Source organism: Hoplias malabaricus, chromosome 9 (genome assembly GCF_029633855.1).
Source record: "Hoplias malabaricus isolate fHopMal1 chromosome 9, fHopMal1.hap1, whole genome shotgun sequence".
Classification (NCBI taxonomy): Eukaryota; Metazoa; Chordata; class Actinopteri; order Characiformes; family Erythrinidae; genus Hoplias; species Hoplias malabaricus.
The window spans coordinates 8,817,624-8,834,148 of NC_089808.1; the positions used below are offsets into that span (position 1 = coordinate 8,817,624).

At 38.5% G+C, this 16,525-nt stretch overlaps 1 protein-coding gene across 1 annotated transcript; it reads left to right on the forward strand.

Annotated features, from left to right (window-relative positions):
* The first annotated feature begins 1,883 nt into the window (after positions 1-1,883).
* On the forward strand, positions 1,884-15,962 carry mylk4a (myosin light chain kinase family, member 4a). Its single transcript, XM_066682156.1, has 14 exons — positions 1,884-2,390; positions 6,235-6,325; positions 7,300-7,663; positions 8,355-8,605; positions 9,467-9,572; positions 10,468-10,561; positions 11,581-11,690; positions 12,316-12,457; positions 13,036-13,106; positions 13,592-13,720; positions 13,994-14,146; positions 14,586-14,664; positions 15,715-15,766; positions 15,895-15,962. Exons 1-13 carry the CDS (start codon positions 1,884-1,886, stop codon positions 15,763-15,765), a joined length of 2,148 nt encoding a protein of 715 aa, XP_066538253.1. The 3' UTR covers position 15,766; positions 15,895-15,962.
* Positions 15,963-16,525: the final 563 nt, after the last annotated feature.

Sequence of the window (16,525 nt, forward strand, 5' to 3'; positions counted from 1 at the left end):
GTGCTGTATTGTCAGACATAAGATGGCTAAACATGTGCAAAACCCAACTGAAGATGAATACCATTGAATTGGTATAAAACTGACTTTGATCCTAAAGCTTGGGCGTAGAAGAAAATGATGTTGCTAGATGGCAGTGATGTTTAAATTTGTTTACCTCTGACACATTTGGCAAAAAGAATGCCATGTTAGCAGTTATGAGCTTTGATTTGAATTACACATGTGTGAGTGTGCAGTAACCTTATGTCCAGTTTATAGGGTACAGCTTCACATTTCGTCCCCCGAGTTAAAATTGATCCATTACTGCCTCAACACTGGATGAGTAAGCTGCTTCTGGGGATTTGAGTGGGATGTGTTTGTCAGAAGAGTGACACCAAATAAATCACTGTCTGCCCCCCTTCTCCGATTACAGCTCTGGGGCCCACCGTAGCCGCACTTATTTTTGACATGCCGTGCCACCTGCGGCCTGCTGCTGGGTGAGTCAGGGGGATTCTGTCATAGGGTGACAATACAAATGGGCTCTTGAGACTGAAAATAAATGAAGTCGTACAGTTCAGTTTGTAGCAGCGTAGCTCATGAATGACTCAGTTGTACAGTAAGCGTTCCCAATGCTTGAATCATCTGGGCTCATGATTATTTCCTTCCACTCCAACACACCTATAAAACCTGTAGGAATTTTTGAGCAGGGAAATCAATCAGCTGTGTAGAACATGTTTGAATCAATATGCCAAAAACCAATGATTATTATTATGTTTTTTATTCAATATTTACTTAATAATAATAATAATAATAATAATAATAATAATAGAAAATCTACTTTGAATCAATATGCAGAAGATCAAATGTTATTATTATGTTTTTTATTCAATATTTACTTAATAATAATAATAATAATAGAAAATCTACTTTGAATCAATATGCCAAAAACCAATGATTATTATAATTATTTTATTCAATATTTACTTAATAATAGAAAATCTACTTTGTATTAATATCCAAAAAATCAATGATTATTATTTTTTTTATTCAATATTTATTTAATAATAATAAACAAATCTAGTTTGCCAAAAAGCATATGTATTCTGAACAAAACCTTGTACCCCCATTGTTGTTGTCTTATTTTTATACATTAAATTATAATTAAATAAGATCCCGTTACAACCATTTGCCCTTTCCTGTCAGCTTATTTAACTTTCCCAGGTTTAGATGTAGAGAAGACACCTTGAGATATCTTGGGCCATCTCGGAGTAGTCCAGTTTGAGTTACACTGCACATGGAAGTGGAAAAAGTCAATAAGGCTTCTTTCCAATTCGTGTTTATGTTTCTATGTATGTGTGTGAGTGTGTATGTGGGCCTACTCAAGGTCTTTGACACCTTGTAGTTGGGCATCTTCTCGAGTTTAACATTTGAATCATCTCAAATGTCACCCAACTTTTCCCTCTCCACCAACACACCCCCCCCCGCCCAATGCTCTGTTGACGTAGGACACCCCTGCCCTCCCACCCCTTAAAAAAAAAAAAAAACTCCCCTGTTACATTTAGGGAGGCAGGTTCATTCTATTCTTAAAGCTATCTCCAGCTGGAAGGGTTGCAGGGGTGTGAAGAGAAAGAAAGACACATTTGTCATTGGAGGACTTCAGACTTGTGGCTTTATTGAAGGTTTTGAAAGGAAGAAAGCACCATTTTTTAAAAATCTTCTTAAGTATTGTTTTGCAATTTGAATTTATTTTTGGATTTATTTTGTTCTACTTTGAGGACAAAGCTGGCTGCATTGTGCACAGAAGCTTGTCTGTCAGTTCTGCAGACACTGGCAAGAGAGAAGCTGCAATAGACCGGCTTCTTGCAGGTTAGCATTGTTATATTATTATTTTTTTTGCTATTCCTACCATGACTTCCATAGAAACCAGCCCTGGAATTGACCTAATTCAGGTCAGGATTGAATCTTTGAGCAGTAAAATGGACACACTCATAAGCATCCAGGAGAAGGTCCTGAACCGCCTTGACAACATGTCCCAGGACCTTGATGGAATAGAGAGGGACATGGAGACTCTGAAACTGGACAAGGAAGAGATCCATATGCCTCTGCCAGCACGCACAAATGGACCAACTCGAGAAGCCAGGGGTGAGATGAAGGAGATCTGCCAAGAAATGAGCAGCATCATGACCGCGGTGAACCAGCGCTCAGAGCAGCAGGCCCAAAAACTCGAGGGCATGGAAAGGCTGGTGCTCAGCATTCAGCAGGTCGTCAGCTTCATTGGAGAAACGGTCAAGACGTCCAAAGTCATGGAGCTTATGTTTAAGGGGCCAGCGGCACGCAAGAACAAAACTAATTTAGCCTTGGGGCCCAAGAACAAAGGCAAGAAACAGGCCTCCACTGAGGCTGTACCAGGCAAGGTGAGTCACATTTGTTGGGTTAGTAGAGTAGTAGATTCCAAACCCTATGAAAATTCACTTCATAGTGTGATCAAATTGTAGGTCCAAGAATGAACATGAGTATATTGATGCAGAGGAGTGTCACAGATGGAGAAATAGTTTAACTGACTTCCCCCCAGGGCCCCAAGATGGTGGGTGGTATATATTTGAAAAGGGTGTCCAAACGGACCCAGATATTAGTGGAACATTTGCACTTATAAGCAGGGTTGTGTTCGTATGGATCTCTCAAGGCTTCGGTTGATGTAGATAATTTGGTTGTCAGAAGTACACCCATTAAAGACCACACTAATCTTTTTAATTTTAGGCAAAACAACTCTGAAAAAATGTGCTTTACCTAGTTTGGAAGTATACTTGAAACTGTCTGGAGATGGAAGTCATAAAAGCTGAAGAGCTGCCAAGTCCTGTACAGGCTCCATTCCTGGGATTTAGACTTAATGTTCTTCTTGGAAAAGGGCAACTACTATGTATCTACATTTTACATCTAGTGCCCCCTTTTGGCAGCAGAGTCAGTAGCATCTTGGGGTCAGTAGCCTCCAACATCTCCAAAGCTAATATACTATTTACTGAGACCTGACTTGAAAAAGATCATTGGCTACAGACTTTGAAAGAAGTAAGACAAACGCTAATGAAAGGTAAAGAAGTATAAATGTTCCCATAAATGTTCAAGGATCTCCAGGTCCATTTGGTATCATAAACCAAATTGGAGAAATATATGAAATATATGTATGATTCTGTATTGATGATTCAAAACACAGATTAAAGCTGCCATTAGAAGTCTAAGGAAGCAGCACTGATCTTTTTGAACCATATATGGTTTCCAGTTAAGGAATGTTGAGTTTGATGCCATACATACCATCTTGGAATCAAGAGTGGAGTTTGAAACATCTGCTGTTCTCATGTTTGATTTTTTTTAACCATGGCCATAGATTGGTTCAGCTTGTACAGATGAACTCCAATACCATAAATGGAATTTCAAATGTGCAGCATGAAAATCAAAAGGGAAACAATTTAACACTTGCATAAATTGACCCTTAATGCCCTACTAAGGTAACACTGGTTAGCATGATTCAACTGATTGGGAATGTGAGTGACTGTCAGTGCTGGCGTCAGAGACTTGCTGTAAGCTCTCCCAGGTGTGGGATATCTGTTTCTTTACCACTGTCACTATTCCTTTCATCCCCCTGTTTGTCGTTCAAAATAACATGTGTTGATAAGGAAACCTCACGCTTCAGGCACAGTCCTAGACTAACACTTTTAAACAATGTCTGAGCAAGAGGAGCAGCTCTACAGTCAGCTATTGATGGTCATAGCATTGTATATTTTTGGATGTATGAAGGGTTCCAAACTGATCTGAGATCAGTATCATTGTTCAAACAAGTTAGTACCCTTGGGTATTGTGCCGGGACCCAAATGATCACAGATTCCCAGAAATTAAATGGTTCTTCACTTTGTGGAATCTTGGACCCTACATGTGGAGACACTTAAGGACCATATGATACCTTTTTGATGTACTCATGTGAGGTTTCCAGAATTCAAGAAAAGAATACGGAGAATATATATAACCCCCTTCAAAAACTGATCCCGAACACAAATCCAAAGGTTATTTTCTTGGGATGGGATTGGGAATCAAAATTCTTTGAATTACATAATTATTTATTAATTAATTTCATTAGGTATGATTCTAGACCAAGTCTAAAAGAAATTTCTAAAGAAAGATTTAAAGAATTCACATGAGGTTCAAAATGATGACTGGTGCTAATTGGAGGATATTTATTGCAATGTGGGATGAATTCCTTGCAATTACCAAGTTCATTTGATCACTTTCATGTATCAGAAATGTTATATATTAGTTCTTATATAGGAATATGTTCTTCGCAGCATGCTGCACTAAATCTTTCAATTTTTTCCAGCAATTTCTGAGGCTGTACAAAACATACACCCCATCTTTTCACTCACTCCCTCTTGTGAGTAAAATACGTGATTCAGACAAGTCACTTAATTAACCATTTATTTATTTTTTTATTATTATATTTGTTTATTAAATTGATATACCCAATTAATATTTTAACTATATTACTATTCTTTTGTTGTTCAAAGTGACAGCTTCTGTCTCCAAGAAACTACAAATCTTCGACTTTGTTTGATCACATTCAATACGTATCAAATACAGACACAGTATCAGGGACACATCACGTTATTATAAGAGAAAAGGGCAAGAAGCATCCGCCACTAGATGCTTCGGAAAATGTTTTGGAGGGGGGTTGGAGGCCCTGTGGTGCCACTAGAGGACCTTTGTTGGGTCTAATGTGTCTAATGTTTTATATGCCCTGAAGTGGTGTATGTTGCAGTGCTATCAATAGAATGGCAATTTCACACATACATTAATGCTAAAAGGACACCTTGCCTTATTGGTACAGGACATAAACTAGGAAAATGTTTTATAAACATAGATTAATTTTGTTTAGCATCATTTTAATTCATTCTATTATCACCATCTTATCATCATTCCAACATTTAACAGTGTGGTAATGTTGTTTTTTTTTAATTTCATCCACCATTTCCATTTCAACTGTGTCTCTGTGCCATTAAAAAAAACAGAGTTTTAGCACATGCTACATTTACAGTTTTATTTATGTTGTAAATGTAGATGAATGCAATACTAAAGCTCATGCTGGTGTAGCATAATGAGGCTACCCGGGCTGGGAATCAAACCCCAGGGTTTTGTGTAGTAATCAGCAGTGTTACTTACTACGCTACACTAACAACTTAGGTATACACTGATTAGCCATAACATTAAAATATCCTCCTTTTTTTGTACTCCACTGAACATAGAGTTGAACTTTGTAGCTCCTGTAGTCCACCTGCTCCTTTGCATACTTGGTTTGGCCCCTCTCATCCTGTTCTTCAATGCTCAGGATCCGCCAAAAAATTCTCAGTGCTGCAGTGACACTGAACTCAAGCATCACTGATGTGTCTGATCCACTTCTACCAACACAACTAACACACACTAACCCTGTAGAGCCAAATCATACCTGCTTTGTAGGAGTCCTGACCATTCAAGAATAGGGTGAAAGGGGTAAAACAAAATGTGCAGGGCAGTAGATGGACTACAAAATGCTCCTGTATGGTCAGTTGAGCTGAAAGAATGGACAGTGAGTGTAGTTTCTGCAACAGAAAACCTCTATTAAACCCAATAAAAGGACAGAAGGCATGTGAACCCAGCAGCTCGGTGTCTACTTCAAGGACCAAAACATTTCCTTTCCTTAAAGAAATCCTTCAGCTTTGTATGGTCACCTGTCATGCCAGTGTCCAGTATTACTCCCATCTTAAAGGAGCAATCCATCATTTTCCACAATGATTGTTGTTCATATAATAAACAGCCATTATACTATACCTAGTGGGCATGGCCTCCCATATATGGGGTACCCACCTTGTAGCTCATAAACTGATTCATTCAGTGACTACAAAGGAATATTATATTTCTTCCCCTGTGTGGTGTGTACTTTTTGTTATTATTATTTTTTAAACAAATGGCTGATTGCTCCTAACTCCTAAGTTCTTTTGTAATAGTAAAGTTCAATGGTTTGCTGTGTCACTTGAATTATTACAAAATCAACTGAGAAATGGATTTTGGAGAGTGCTCAGCTGCCATCAGTAGATTGTGGTTCCACTCTGTGCTGTGTGAACAAGCTTAGGATGAGGCAAGGTTGTGTGTAGTTGAATTTATTACGTTTACAGTATTTGTTCTACCATCACTCACATTGATTGGCAATGTTTTTTTTTTTTCTCTGTCCTGTACCTGAAGGATCACAAACTGAAAGATGGGAAGGACAAATCTCGTCTAAGCTTCAAGGTTTTGAAAGCACAGAAGAAAAAGAAGCCCCCAGATACTGCAGGTAGGAAGGGTGCAAAAATATGGATAATGTTCATGAGCCACATACTACAACAATCTGCAAAACCTCGTCTGTACAACAATACCATGGCCATTAAAATCTGACAAAATATCATCATCATCCAGCTCAAAAAAAAAAAAGATTACTTTAATCTCTAGACATCAAATCTAAGGAAGGTGTTAACCTACAAACATGATCCATATATCAGAGCAGTCAGCAGAACCTTGTCTTCTTTTAAATTTCTTAAGATTTCCTTTATTGATAGCATTATGATATTACTGAATAACAAAAATGGCAAATGTCCATAATTTCAAGATGTATCTGGAAAGCTACAAGTGTTAGCAACTGTTAAATGGTTGGTTGTGTGTTAGTATGAAACATCTTTCTAAAGTTTGAAGAACTTATTATAAGAGTCCTCCAGCCCCAGTTCCAAAATGGTAGGAAAAATATGGGTAAAAACAGACAAAAATGATTTGCAAGTACTTTCTGACCTGTGTTCCACAGAAAGCAATACACAAAAAAGATATTTAATGTTCTTTCTTGTTTGTATTTGTTCATTTGATGCTTATTGGGACAAGGTTGTGTTTACCACAGTGTAATCTATTCTAACTCTGGCCTGTAATAGTTTGGGAACTGAGGAAACCAGTCGTTTTAGCTATGAAATTGCTTCAAGTGCAATTTTAAAATCAGTACACAGCAAATTCACCAGTGTTAAATCAACACTTTTAGTGTTAAATTAACACTGAGAGTGTTGACAAGTTTAGATTTTAACACTAATGATGTTGATTTAATACTGGTGAATTTGCTGTGTAGTCTCCAAAACCTAGAATTTGTACACCTTCTTTTTGTATTGACCAAGAGAACATAAATAATATCACAGCAACAATTTTGGATTCATTTTATGGATTGTGTGTTGGGGGAATGCAATAAAAAAAGGCTGTAAATCGAATGGTCTTTTCTTGATGTCTTCCACTTAGACACTTCATCTCTGAAGAAGCAGGCTCTGCTGCTGGAGGAGGTTCAGAAGCTGAACAGAGAGAATGCAGAGCATGCCACTGTGTCAGTGGAGCAGGAGGTCGAGGCTCCTCTCAGCCAAAACCTTCTGGATGTCATCCTGGATGAAACCAAGGCTCCGATGGCTGAGCAGGAGGACCTCTCTGAGGAGGAACAGGAGAGCGCTGTAGAGCCAGCAAAACATGAGGAGGAAGCAGTGAAGGTGGAGAGAGGACCAGAGGAGATGGATAAGGAGAAAGAGGAGATTACAGATGTTCCTGAGGAAGAGAGAGAGGAGGCGGTCTCTGCCACTGTTCCTACAGTAGAAGGAGAGAACACAGTCCAGAGGTATACAGCTCGACCTCTTTCTGAAACAACCTGCACTAACAGAATGAACAAAACAAAAAGAAGAATTCGAGTTATGTAATGGCTATGAAATATAACTCTAATGGATGTGAATATGTTCATATACATATTACATATATACCAATCAGAGAGTGTGTGAGTGAATCTGTGAGTGTACGTCACCCTGCGAATGAATGATGCACCCTCCAAGGTGTGTTCAACAGGTGAATGAATGAAAATTTACCAGCTCCACTGACCATATAGGTGCGTTTTATAGCCATTGTTGTCCATGTGTTGCTCTGCATACTTTGTAGTCCCTTTTCACCCTGTTCTTCAATGGTCAGGACCACCACATTAGCAGGTATTACTTGGGTGGCGGCTTACTGACCACCGCATCAATGTCACTGTAGTGCCGAGAATGATCCACCGATCAAATAATGCTGCTGCTGTTGGTCCTAGCCACTGAAGCATCAGATGAAATTGGGCTATAAAGTATGTGGAGCAACAGGTGGACTACAGACTGTAATTCTAGAAATATAATGTGCAACTATGTGGTTAGTGGTCTGATAAAATTGAAAATAACTATATGAACAAGGTGGTCATGTTAATGTAAGTGCTGATATTATAGCCCCCTACTAACTTCTATCCACTAGAAGCTAATGGTTGGAATGGTTCTCTAATGGAAATCTTTCAGAGGCGAATCAGAGCAAGTGGACGAGATGACCACTAGTAGCAAGAGGCGCGTGACAGAGGAGGAACTCGAGTTAGAGGACCACAAGAAGAGCCGAGTGGAGGGAGGTGATGATGAAGAGAAGATTCAGACTGAGGTTCCTGAAGATCTGTGTGGAGTTTTCAAAGTGGATGGAGTGGATCTCCACTTAGATTTTGTCAAAAAGGAGCAGGAGGAGGATGTGATACCTGATGAGTCTGAGCAGTTCTTCATTGGTGAGTATTACAGTGGCCATATTGTGGGAAAAAAACTATATATATATATATATATATATATATTCGCTTGAGGAATGTAAAGCACAACCCACACTACTAAATATTCTTCTACACATGTTCAATTACAAATTTCCACCAGAGAGGGCGCCAGTTCCCCAATTTTGCCAATCTTACAAGTGCAACTTTAACTTTTTGCTAATAAGAGCAAAAAATAAATATTGTGTTTTACAGAATTGTACAGATCTGTGTTCTCTGTAACAAACATCTGCTTATTTTTACTTCAGAAAATAAACAAAACATTGCCATAACTTGTCATGACTAATGGCACCCAACAGTTTTTTTTGTTTGTTTTGCTTTGTTTTGTTAAAACGAACAAGGAATATATTGGCCACGTAAATTCAATTAAAACGGGTTGAATGCTTCACAATCCAGTCTTCGTGTTTACTTCCTCATTTCCGATAATGTCTCGTCTGTTAAACAAGTCACCTGTCATAAAGAGCTTAATTGAACTAGTGGCAACAAATATAGCATTGCTACTGTATCTGACTGCTGCTTAATTCAGTCTAAAATTACTGTTCTGACTCTATCTATTATTATTATTATATCTCGTGTTCATCCAGCTGTGTGTGAAGATCAGAAGAAGAGTAGAGGAAGTTATGGCACACATATATATATATATATATATATATATATATATATATATATATATATATATATATATATATATAAAATAAATAGGGACTGACTGATAAAATTGCAAACATCAGGGGTGTAATGTAATATGTGGAAGTTGCTTACAAATAACATTTTTGAATTGTATTATTTTCAAATTTTAAATTACTTTTCCACTGAATCCTACAGACTGTACCCCACCACCAGCAGCTCCCTTCAGCCACCGTGTGGTTTCAGCTAAACCCAACCAGATCAACAACTTCTACACCATCAACCGGCAAGAGATAATCGGAGGGTATGTCCAGGAACTGTTTCTTTACCCATATAAATATATATATATATTCTCTTGGTGCTGAGAATGTAATGGAAGTAAAGGCAGAGAACAGAATGTATGAAATGGAGAAGAGATACAGTGTGAAAGAGGAAAGTAAAGTCCTCTAATCCTGCTGGAGAGGGGTTGTGTAACTCTCTCATGTCCCCAGAGTCAAAGCTCCCGAGTCAGGGGCAGTTATTTTTACCCTAGACTTTCTGGGCATGTGAAACTGGACCGCCGCAGCCAGCTGGACCCTAATCACTAGGTGTTAATCTACCGCTTCAAAGAGATGCCCCTCCTTGCTCTTAATTGAATAGTTTGGAAAATTACTACAATTGCTTCAGCGTAACAGTTCTCACACTTTATTACACATTCACAGAGATTTAACTAATTCACAGAGTTTATCTCGAGATATAACAGAGTAAATATGGACAGGACATACTGTACTATATAGTGAATACCCTGCTGTGGAAAGTTTGTAATAGTAGTTTGTAATAGTAGTTGCTTATATTTCAATCATAATATGCGAGGAGTTTGGTGTGTTCTCCCTGTGTCTGTGTGGGTTTCCTCCAGGTGCTCTAGCTTCCCTCCCATGATCCAAAAACACACGTTGTTAGGTGGATTTCCGACTCCAAAGTGTCCGAGGTGTGAGTGAATGTGTGAGTGTGTCGTCCTGTGAAGGACTGGCGCCCACTCCAGGGTGTGTTCCCGCCTTGCGCCCAATGATTCCAGGCTCTGGACCCACCGTGACCCTGAACTGGATAAGGGTTACAGACAATGAATGAATGAATGAACTCAGGACGTTTACTAACCACAAATTACTTCATTTTGTAAGTGACATTGTTCCTCCTTATTTTCCCTTTGTCCTGGCTTGCAGGGGTCGTTTTGGCCAGGTGCACAAGTGCATCGAGAACTCCTCTGGACTTACTCTGGCAGCAAAGATCATCAAAGCACGGAGTCCAAAGGAAAAGGTATGAAGAACATTGTTATTTAAATGCACAAATCTGGCTTATTATTGTTGTGTAATTAAGTTGGAACTTGAAATAATCTGGCTTCAACTCCTTACATCTTTATTTAAAATTAGTTTACTTCACCAATTGCTCACATAATATAAGTTATAAATATACCAAATCAGCCAGAACATTAAAATAACCTGTGCTTCTACACACATATGGTAAATGTGTGTAGATGTTCAGTTACAGACTGTAGTCCACCTGTTGCTCTGCATTTATTGTTTGCACCGTTTCACACTTTTGTTTAATGGTCAGGACCACAACAGGAGGATTTGGGTAGTGGATCATTCTCACTGCTGCAGTGAAACTGATGTGGTGGAGATGTATTAGTGTGTGTTGTGTTGGTATGAATGGATCAGACACAGCAGTGCTGCTAGAGTTTTTAAAGACATTATTGTCAGTTCTAGACTTAGAATAGTCCACCAATCAAAAATATTCAGCCAACAGTGTCCACTGATGAAGGACTAGAAGGCGACCAACACAAACTATTCAGCAACAGATGAGCTACTGTCTCTGACTTTACATCTACAAGGTGGACCAACCAGGCGAGGGGTGTCTAATGGTGTGGACAGTGATTGGACCCAGTATTTCAAATCTCCAGCAGCACCTGCTGTGTCTAATCCACTCCAATAAACCAATCCAATCCAAGAAACATTTGTAAAGATACAGAAAAAAGGTGCAAGAAGTAGTGTCACTCTCACATAGCTCTAGGGTTCTGGGTGGAAACACCACTGTTTGTGGGATCACTGTCTGTGTATGCTCTCCCTGTGTCTGCGTGGGTTTCTTCCCACAGTCCAAAAACACATTTTGATTGATGGATTGTTTATTCAAAAATGTCCATAGGTGAGAGTGTGAGTAATATTAAACATTCATTTTTTATAGTTTTCTATTGCCATTGAGCTAAAACAAAGGTTTAGGACAGATTTACTGGCTCCTTTCAAGAATGTAATACAATACTATGTGATGTGCTTTAATAGGACGTGGTAAAGAATGAGATTCAAGTGATGAACCACCTGGACCATGCCAACCTGATCCAGCTGTACGCAGCCTATGAGTCCCGCAATGACATCATCCTCGTCCTTGAATAGTATGTAAACTTCATGGATACAAATTTACAAGAGCCAGGCCGTATTTCACATTGAGAACAGGGTGAAAAAAAAACAGTGCAGTTTCCTATTTCTATTAAAGAGCTTAATGGAGTCTTATACCGAATCCTGCCATGATTTGACCAAAACAAGACTCTGTCATGACCTCTAGTGGCCACTGTGTCAAACATTGGACACTGTAGTTGCTTAATTATCAACACTGTACACTGTACAAGATCTGTACACATGCCTAACCAGTAAACAAGCTCACAACATATCTAGAAGATATTTATATATATATATATATAATTATATGCTTATTGAGAAGATCAATTATTTAAATAATAATAATAATAATAATCTTAGGTGCCTAAGACTTTGGAATAGTACTCTGTGTTCAATTGAGCACATACTGTTTGTATAACCTCCATATTAAAGCAAATGATAAAGACTGGGATGCTCTGGAGAAGCTGCACATGAACACAACATGAGCATGCTCAGTGCCTTGAGCTTGATCACTTTAATAGAAGATAATAATAGAAGTTAATTTCCAAATCCACTGCGACCCTGAACAGAATGAAGTACTTACAGAGAATGAATGAATGAATGAATGGTGTTGTTTTGCAGTGTGGATGGTGGGGAGCTTTTTGACAGAATCATTGATGAGAACTACAAGCTGACAGAACTGGACACAGTCATGTTCATCAGGCAGATCTGCGAGGGTCTGCGTCACATGCACAAAATGTACATCCTCCATCTGGACCTGAAGGTAACACTGTGCCCCAAAATACATGATATGGCACACCACATGACACCTGCACGTTTAACATAGACATTATATTAACAACCATGAAATAAATGGTCAAAATTGAGAATCAAATTGAATTGAAAGGATCAAATTGAAAGTCTCTGAATTAAATTTATGCTCCACAGAATGGGTCCCCCAAAAGGGGCGGCCATATTTAAAATAGGTTTGGTACAGAATCTCTGATCAATCCAGGCAACTGTCAGTATATCGCATTTGAAGAAGAATCATTGTGCAAAAATTCACTACAGTGCCACCCGGTGACAGTCTAGTGCGTTTATTTTTGTCACAATCTCTGTAGGTTTAACACACACTACAACACTATAGCATGTTCTTTCAACTTCTTTTTAGGGACCCCCACCAGAAAAATTATTTCATGGCTTTTAGGGTTTCTAAAGGGTTAATTGAGGGGTAACCCCTGTATTTTGCAACTTGCATATATGCTAATTCTTGATTAATTATTCATTTTCTCATTGTGATTCTTATGTGTGAGTTCTTTGGCTGAATTGTTAATATATATGGTTTATTCTTTGTTTCTCCAGCCAGAGAACATCCTCTGTGTTAGCAGACTGACAAACAAAGTTAAGATCATCGACTTTGGACTTGCAAGACAGTATGTACTTAATCTTTTTCTGTTACCGTACCTCAAAAATTCAATAATCAACTAGGGTGACCAGATCTGAGATGGTGAAAAAGCTTTGCCTGACGTAAAAAAAGGACTACGGTCATGCAGACTGACCAATTAAATGTTTACAGAGAAGGTTATCGACCAATAACGGTAGCTCTACAGTCAGACCGGCCAATCAGAAGATTTTAGGCTACTTCACCACTCCCCCTTCTCACTCGAGCGAACCAAAGCGAAGTAGGGGAGGGCGAGACTAGTTTGTAAACGAAACGCTTCTTGAAGTTCTATGTAAGCTCTAGAAAAACAAAATCCCGGACGTTTGTGAAATTTCGCCCGGACATTTTTTTAAGTCTAAAAAAGAGGACATGTCCGGGTAAAAGAGGATGTCTGGTCACCCTAAATCAACTCCCTTACAAGATGAAAAATGGCTAATGACATTTGGGCTTATGATCGTGCTGTGTGCTGTACAACAGGTATAAGCCTCGAGAGAAGTTACGGGTGAATTTTGGCACTGCAGAATTTCTCGCCCCAGAGGTGATCAACTATGACGTTGTGTCCTTCAACACGGACATGTGGAGTCTCGGCGTGATCGCGTACATGCTGTAAGAGTTTGCCCTTTTTTCCCTGAAGCTAGCCTCCTAACAACAGATGTTTACATAGTATGCCAATAACAGAAATGCATTCAGCAGCTCATGAGCCAATGGTTGTTTGCATAGACAGAGAGTGAATGCATTGCTCCCCTAGTGGTGAGAGCTATATATATAATTTTTAAAATTCTAAATCTAGTCAGGGTTATGGCAACTTATTTCAATTACAATAAGAGTTGATGTTGACTTAGCACTCATCTCATCTTTACTCCTCATTGTTTTTAACAGCCTGAGTGGTTTGTCACCTTTCCTTGGGGATGATGACAATGAGACGATGAACAACATCTTGTCATGCCAGTGGAACTTTGAGGAAAACGAGTTCTTGGGCATTTCAGAGCAGGCCAAGGACTTCATTTCCAAACTACTTGTCTTCAATAAAAGGTGTTTATTCATCCATTCATTCAATTTAAGACAAAAAATAATGCAAAATGTGTGCCATCTAAGGGGATAAGTGGACATTTGGTTCCAGCTAATGACCCCCCCCCATTCAGACTTATGTTGCTCTTAATGAAGACAACCTCTCATAGAGAAAATGGTGACGAATAACTCATTAAACTATATTAATTATCCACATCGCTGTAGTTCTGTACCTATGGAACATTGTGGAACTCCTAAATGCCTATTTGTCTTTGTGAATGAAGGTCTATACACTGCTGCCCCAATGTAATATCGCACTATGTTGTTTTGACCACATCCAAAATTCATATTCTTAGTTACCAGAGGAAACATTGCTCTTCAGTTTTTACACAGTTTTCACATCAAGTTTTCACATCAGCGTAATGTTTGTATGTCTGATGTGTGTATGCCTGCTTATATTCAGCTGGAGAATAGGAGCAAGTGAAGCTCTGAAGCACCCTTGGCTTTCAGATGCAGTGCTTCACCATCACCTGCACGAGAAGGTACAGTTTAATGTTAATATTCATAAACACAATCAATGAAAATAGTGGCGATAGTGGGTTTTAATATTCATACACACATACACTAAGAATAATTGCAAAACTAGGACACATATTTTGAGTACCAACAGGTATAATACATTAGTTAGACATCCTTAATATATTTGAGAATTATTTTTTAAACTTTTTGTCTGTATTTTATTTTTTATTTTTATATATGCTCAGGCCCTGTGAAGGACTGGCGCCCAATGATTTCAGGTAGGCTCTGGACCCACCGCGACCCTGAACTGGATAAGCGCTTACAGATAATGAATGAATGAATATACGCTCAGTTGTCAGTGATTAGTTTGTGAAACCAGAGTCTAAAATCAGGCTATGATTTGCATAAATTGGAAGATTATGAACATTCATGATGTACAAATGAGTTTTAAAGCTTTTTTCTTTTTGTGTAACATGTAATTCAGAATTCAGACATTGTCCCGCTCTTTTGTCATTACATGGTAACTAGTGGTGGCATAGTATTAAAAATGGTGATTACCATTTTCATTCATTCATTCATTATCTGTAACCCTTATCCAGTTCAGGGTCACGGTGGGTCCAGAGCCTACCTGGAATCATTGGGTGCAAGGCGGGAATACACCCTGGAGGGGGCGCCAGTCCTTGTGATTACCATTTTATTCAACAAAAATAAATTAAAATTTAAACAGCTTGAAAATAGCAAGGGAGAAGGCCTTTTTGTCACTGCATTCATGTTGCGTTCCATCGAGGAAAAAGCACTGAAAAATATGTGCATTGATTTGTTGTCTTCTATTGGATATTATTTTATCCAAAATATGTGAGAGTTTTGGTTTAAACAATTTAAAGACAGTCATTTGAATGTAAAACTCAGTATTTCGTTACTTACTGTTGAATAAAATGTCAGTTGTAAATTTAAATACTATGCAACATTTGCCATGGAATAAAAGAAGAGCAGGAGGAAGTTTGAATATTGAATTGCACTGAAACATGATTCATTTCATTTTGAACCTTTGTTACCTTTAATTTCCATTGCAGAGGAACATGTGCCAGTCGCGTAGAAATTCCTTGCCTCCACCAGAGAGCTGACGTAAGTCTCTCCACCCCACAGTAACGCAGACAATCCAGTTCATTTAGTTAGACAGTGGTGCCATTGCAATCCATACTGCATATCTGCAATACAATGAGACTGATGATATTCATTCTGATTCTTTGTAGATCTTTGTAGATGTGCTGGCCAGCTCTGATTTGACCAGCTGAGGCCATCTGGACCAAGCTTGCTGCGCTTTCAATCACTGGACATTACTTGTACACATTTAACCTACCTGTTAGCCGAGGCTGTCTGGATTGCACAATTTTGGGCCTTTCTGGTATTAGCAGTCATATTTTATAAGAAATATAATCAAAGTCATTCAGTGGTTTGTTTCATTTGAGTGGTTCATAGAATATAGCTGGTATACTTCTCTCACATTAAATCTTTTCAAATGACTTTGTTTACATTTCAATCGTTGAATTATGCAATTCAACTGAATTCCCCTTCGAAATATTTGGTAGTTCGTTTATTAAATGTCATATTAGTTAATTTCTCTCCACAAATATGAGCTGGGCTGTGTCCTTAAAGCTGAAAAAACTGTAAATTTAACATAAGTTTAATGAAAAGATGTTAAATAGACAATAATCAAAAAGACAAAGGCTGAGACGACCAGAGGGCATTATTCTGAGCTGTTCCATTGATAAACTGTGTATCTGTGCAGCAGGATGCATTTGTTAATGCTGAATTATGCAGTGTTATGTGTGTTACATCAGGTTTGAGCTTCTTGTGAAAATAGCTTATGTATAAAAAAAAAAT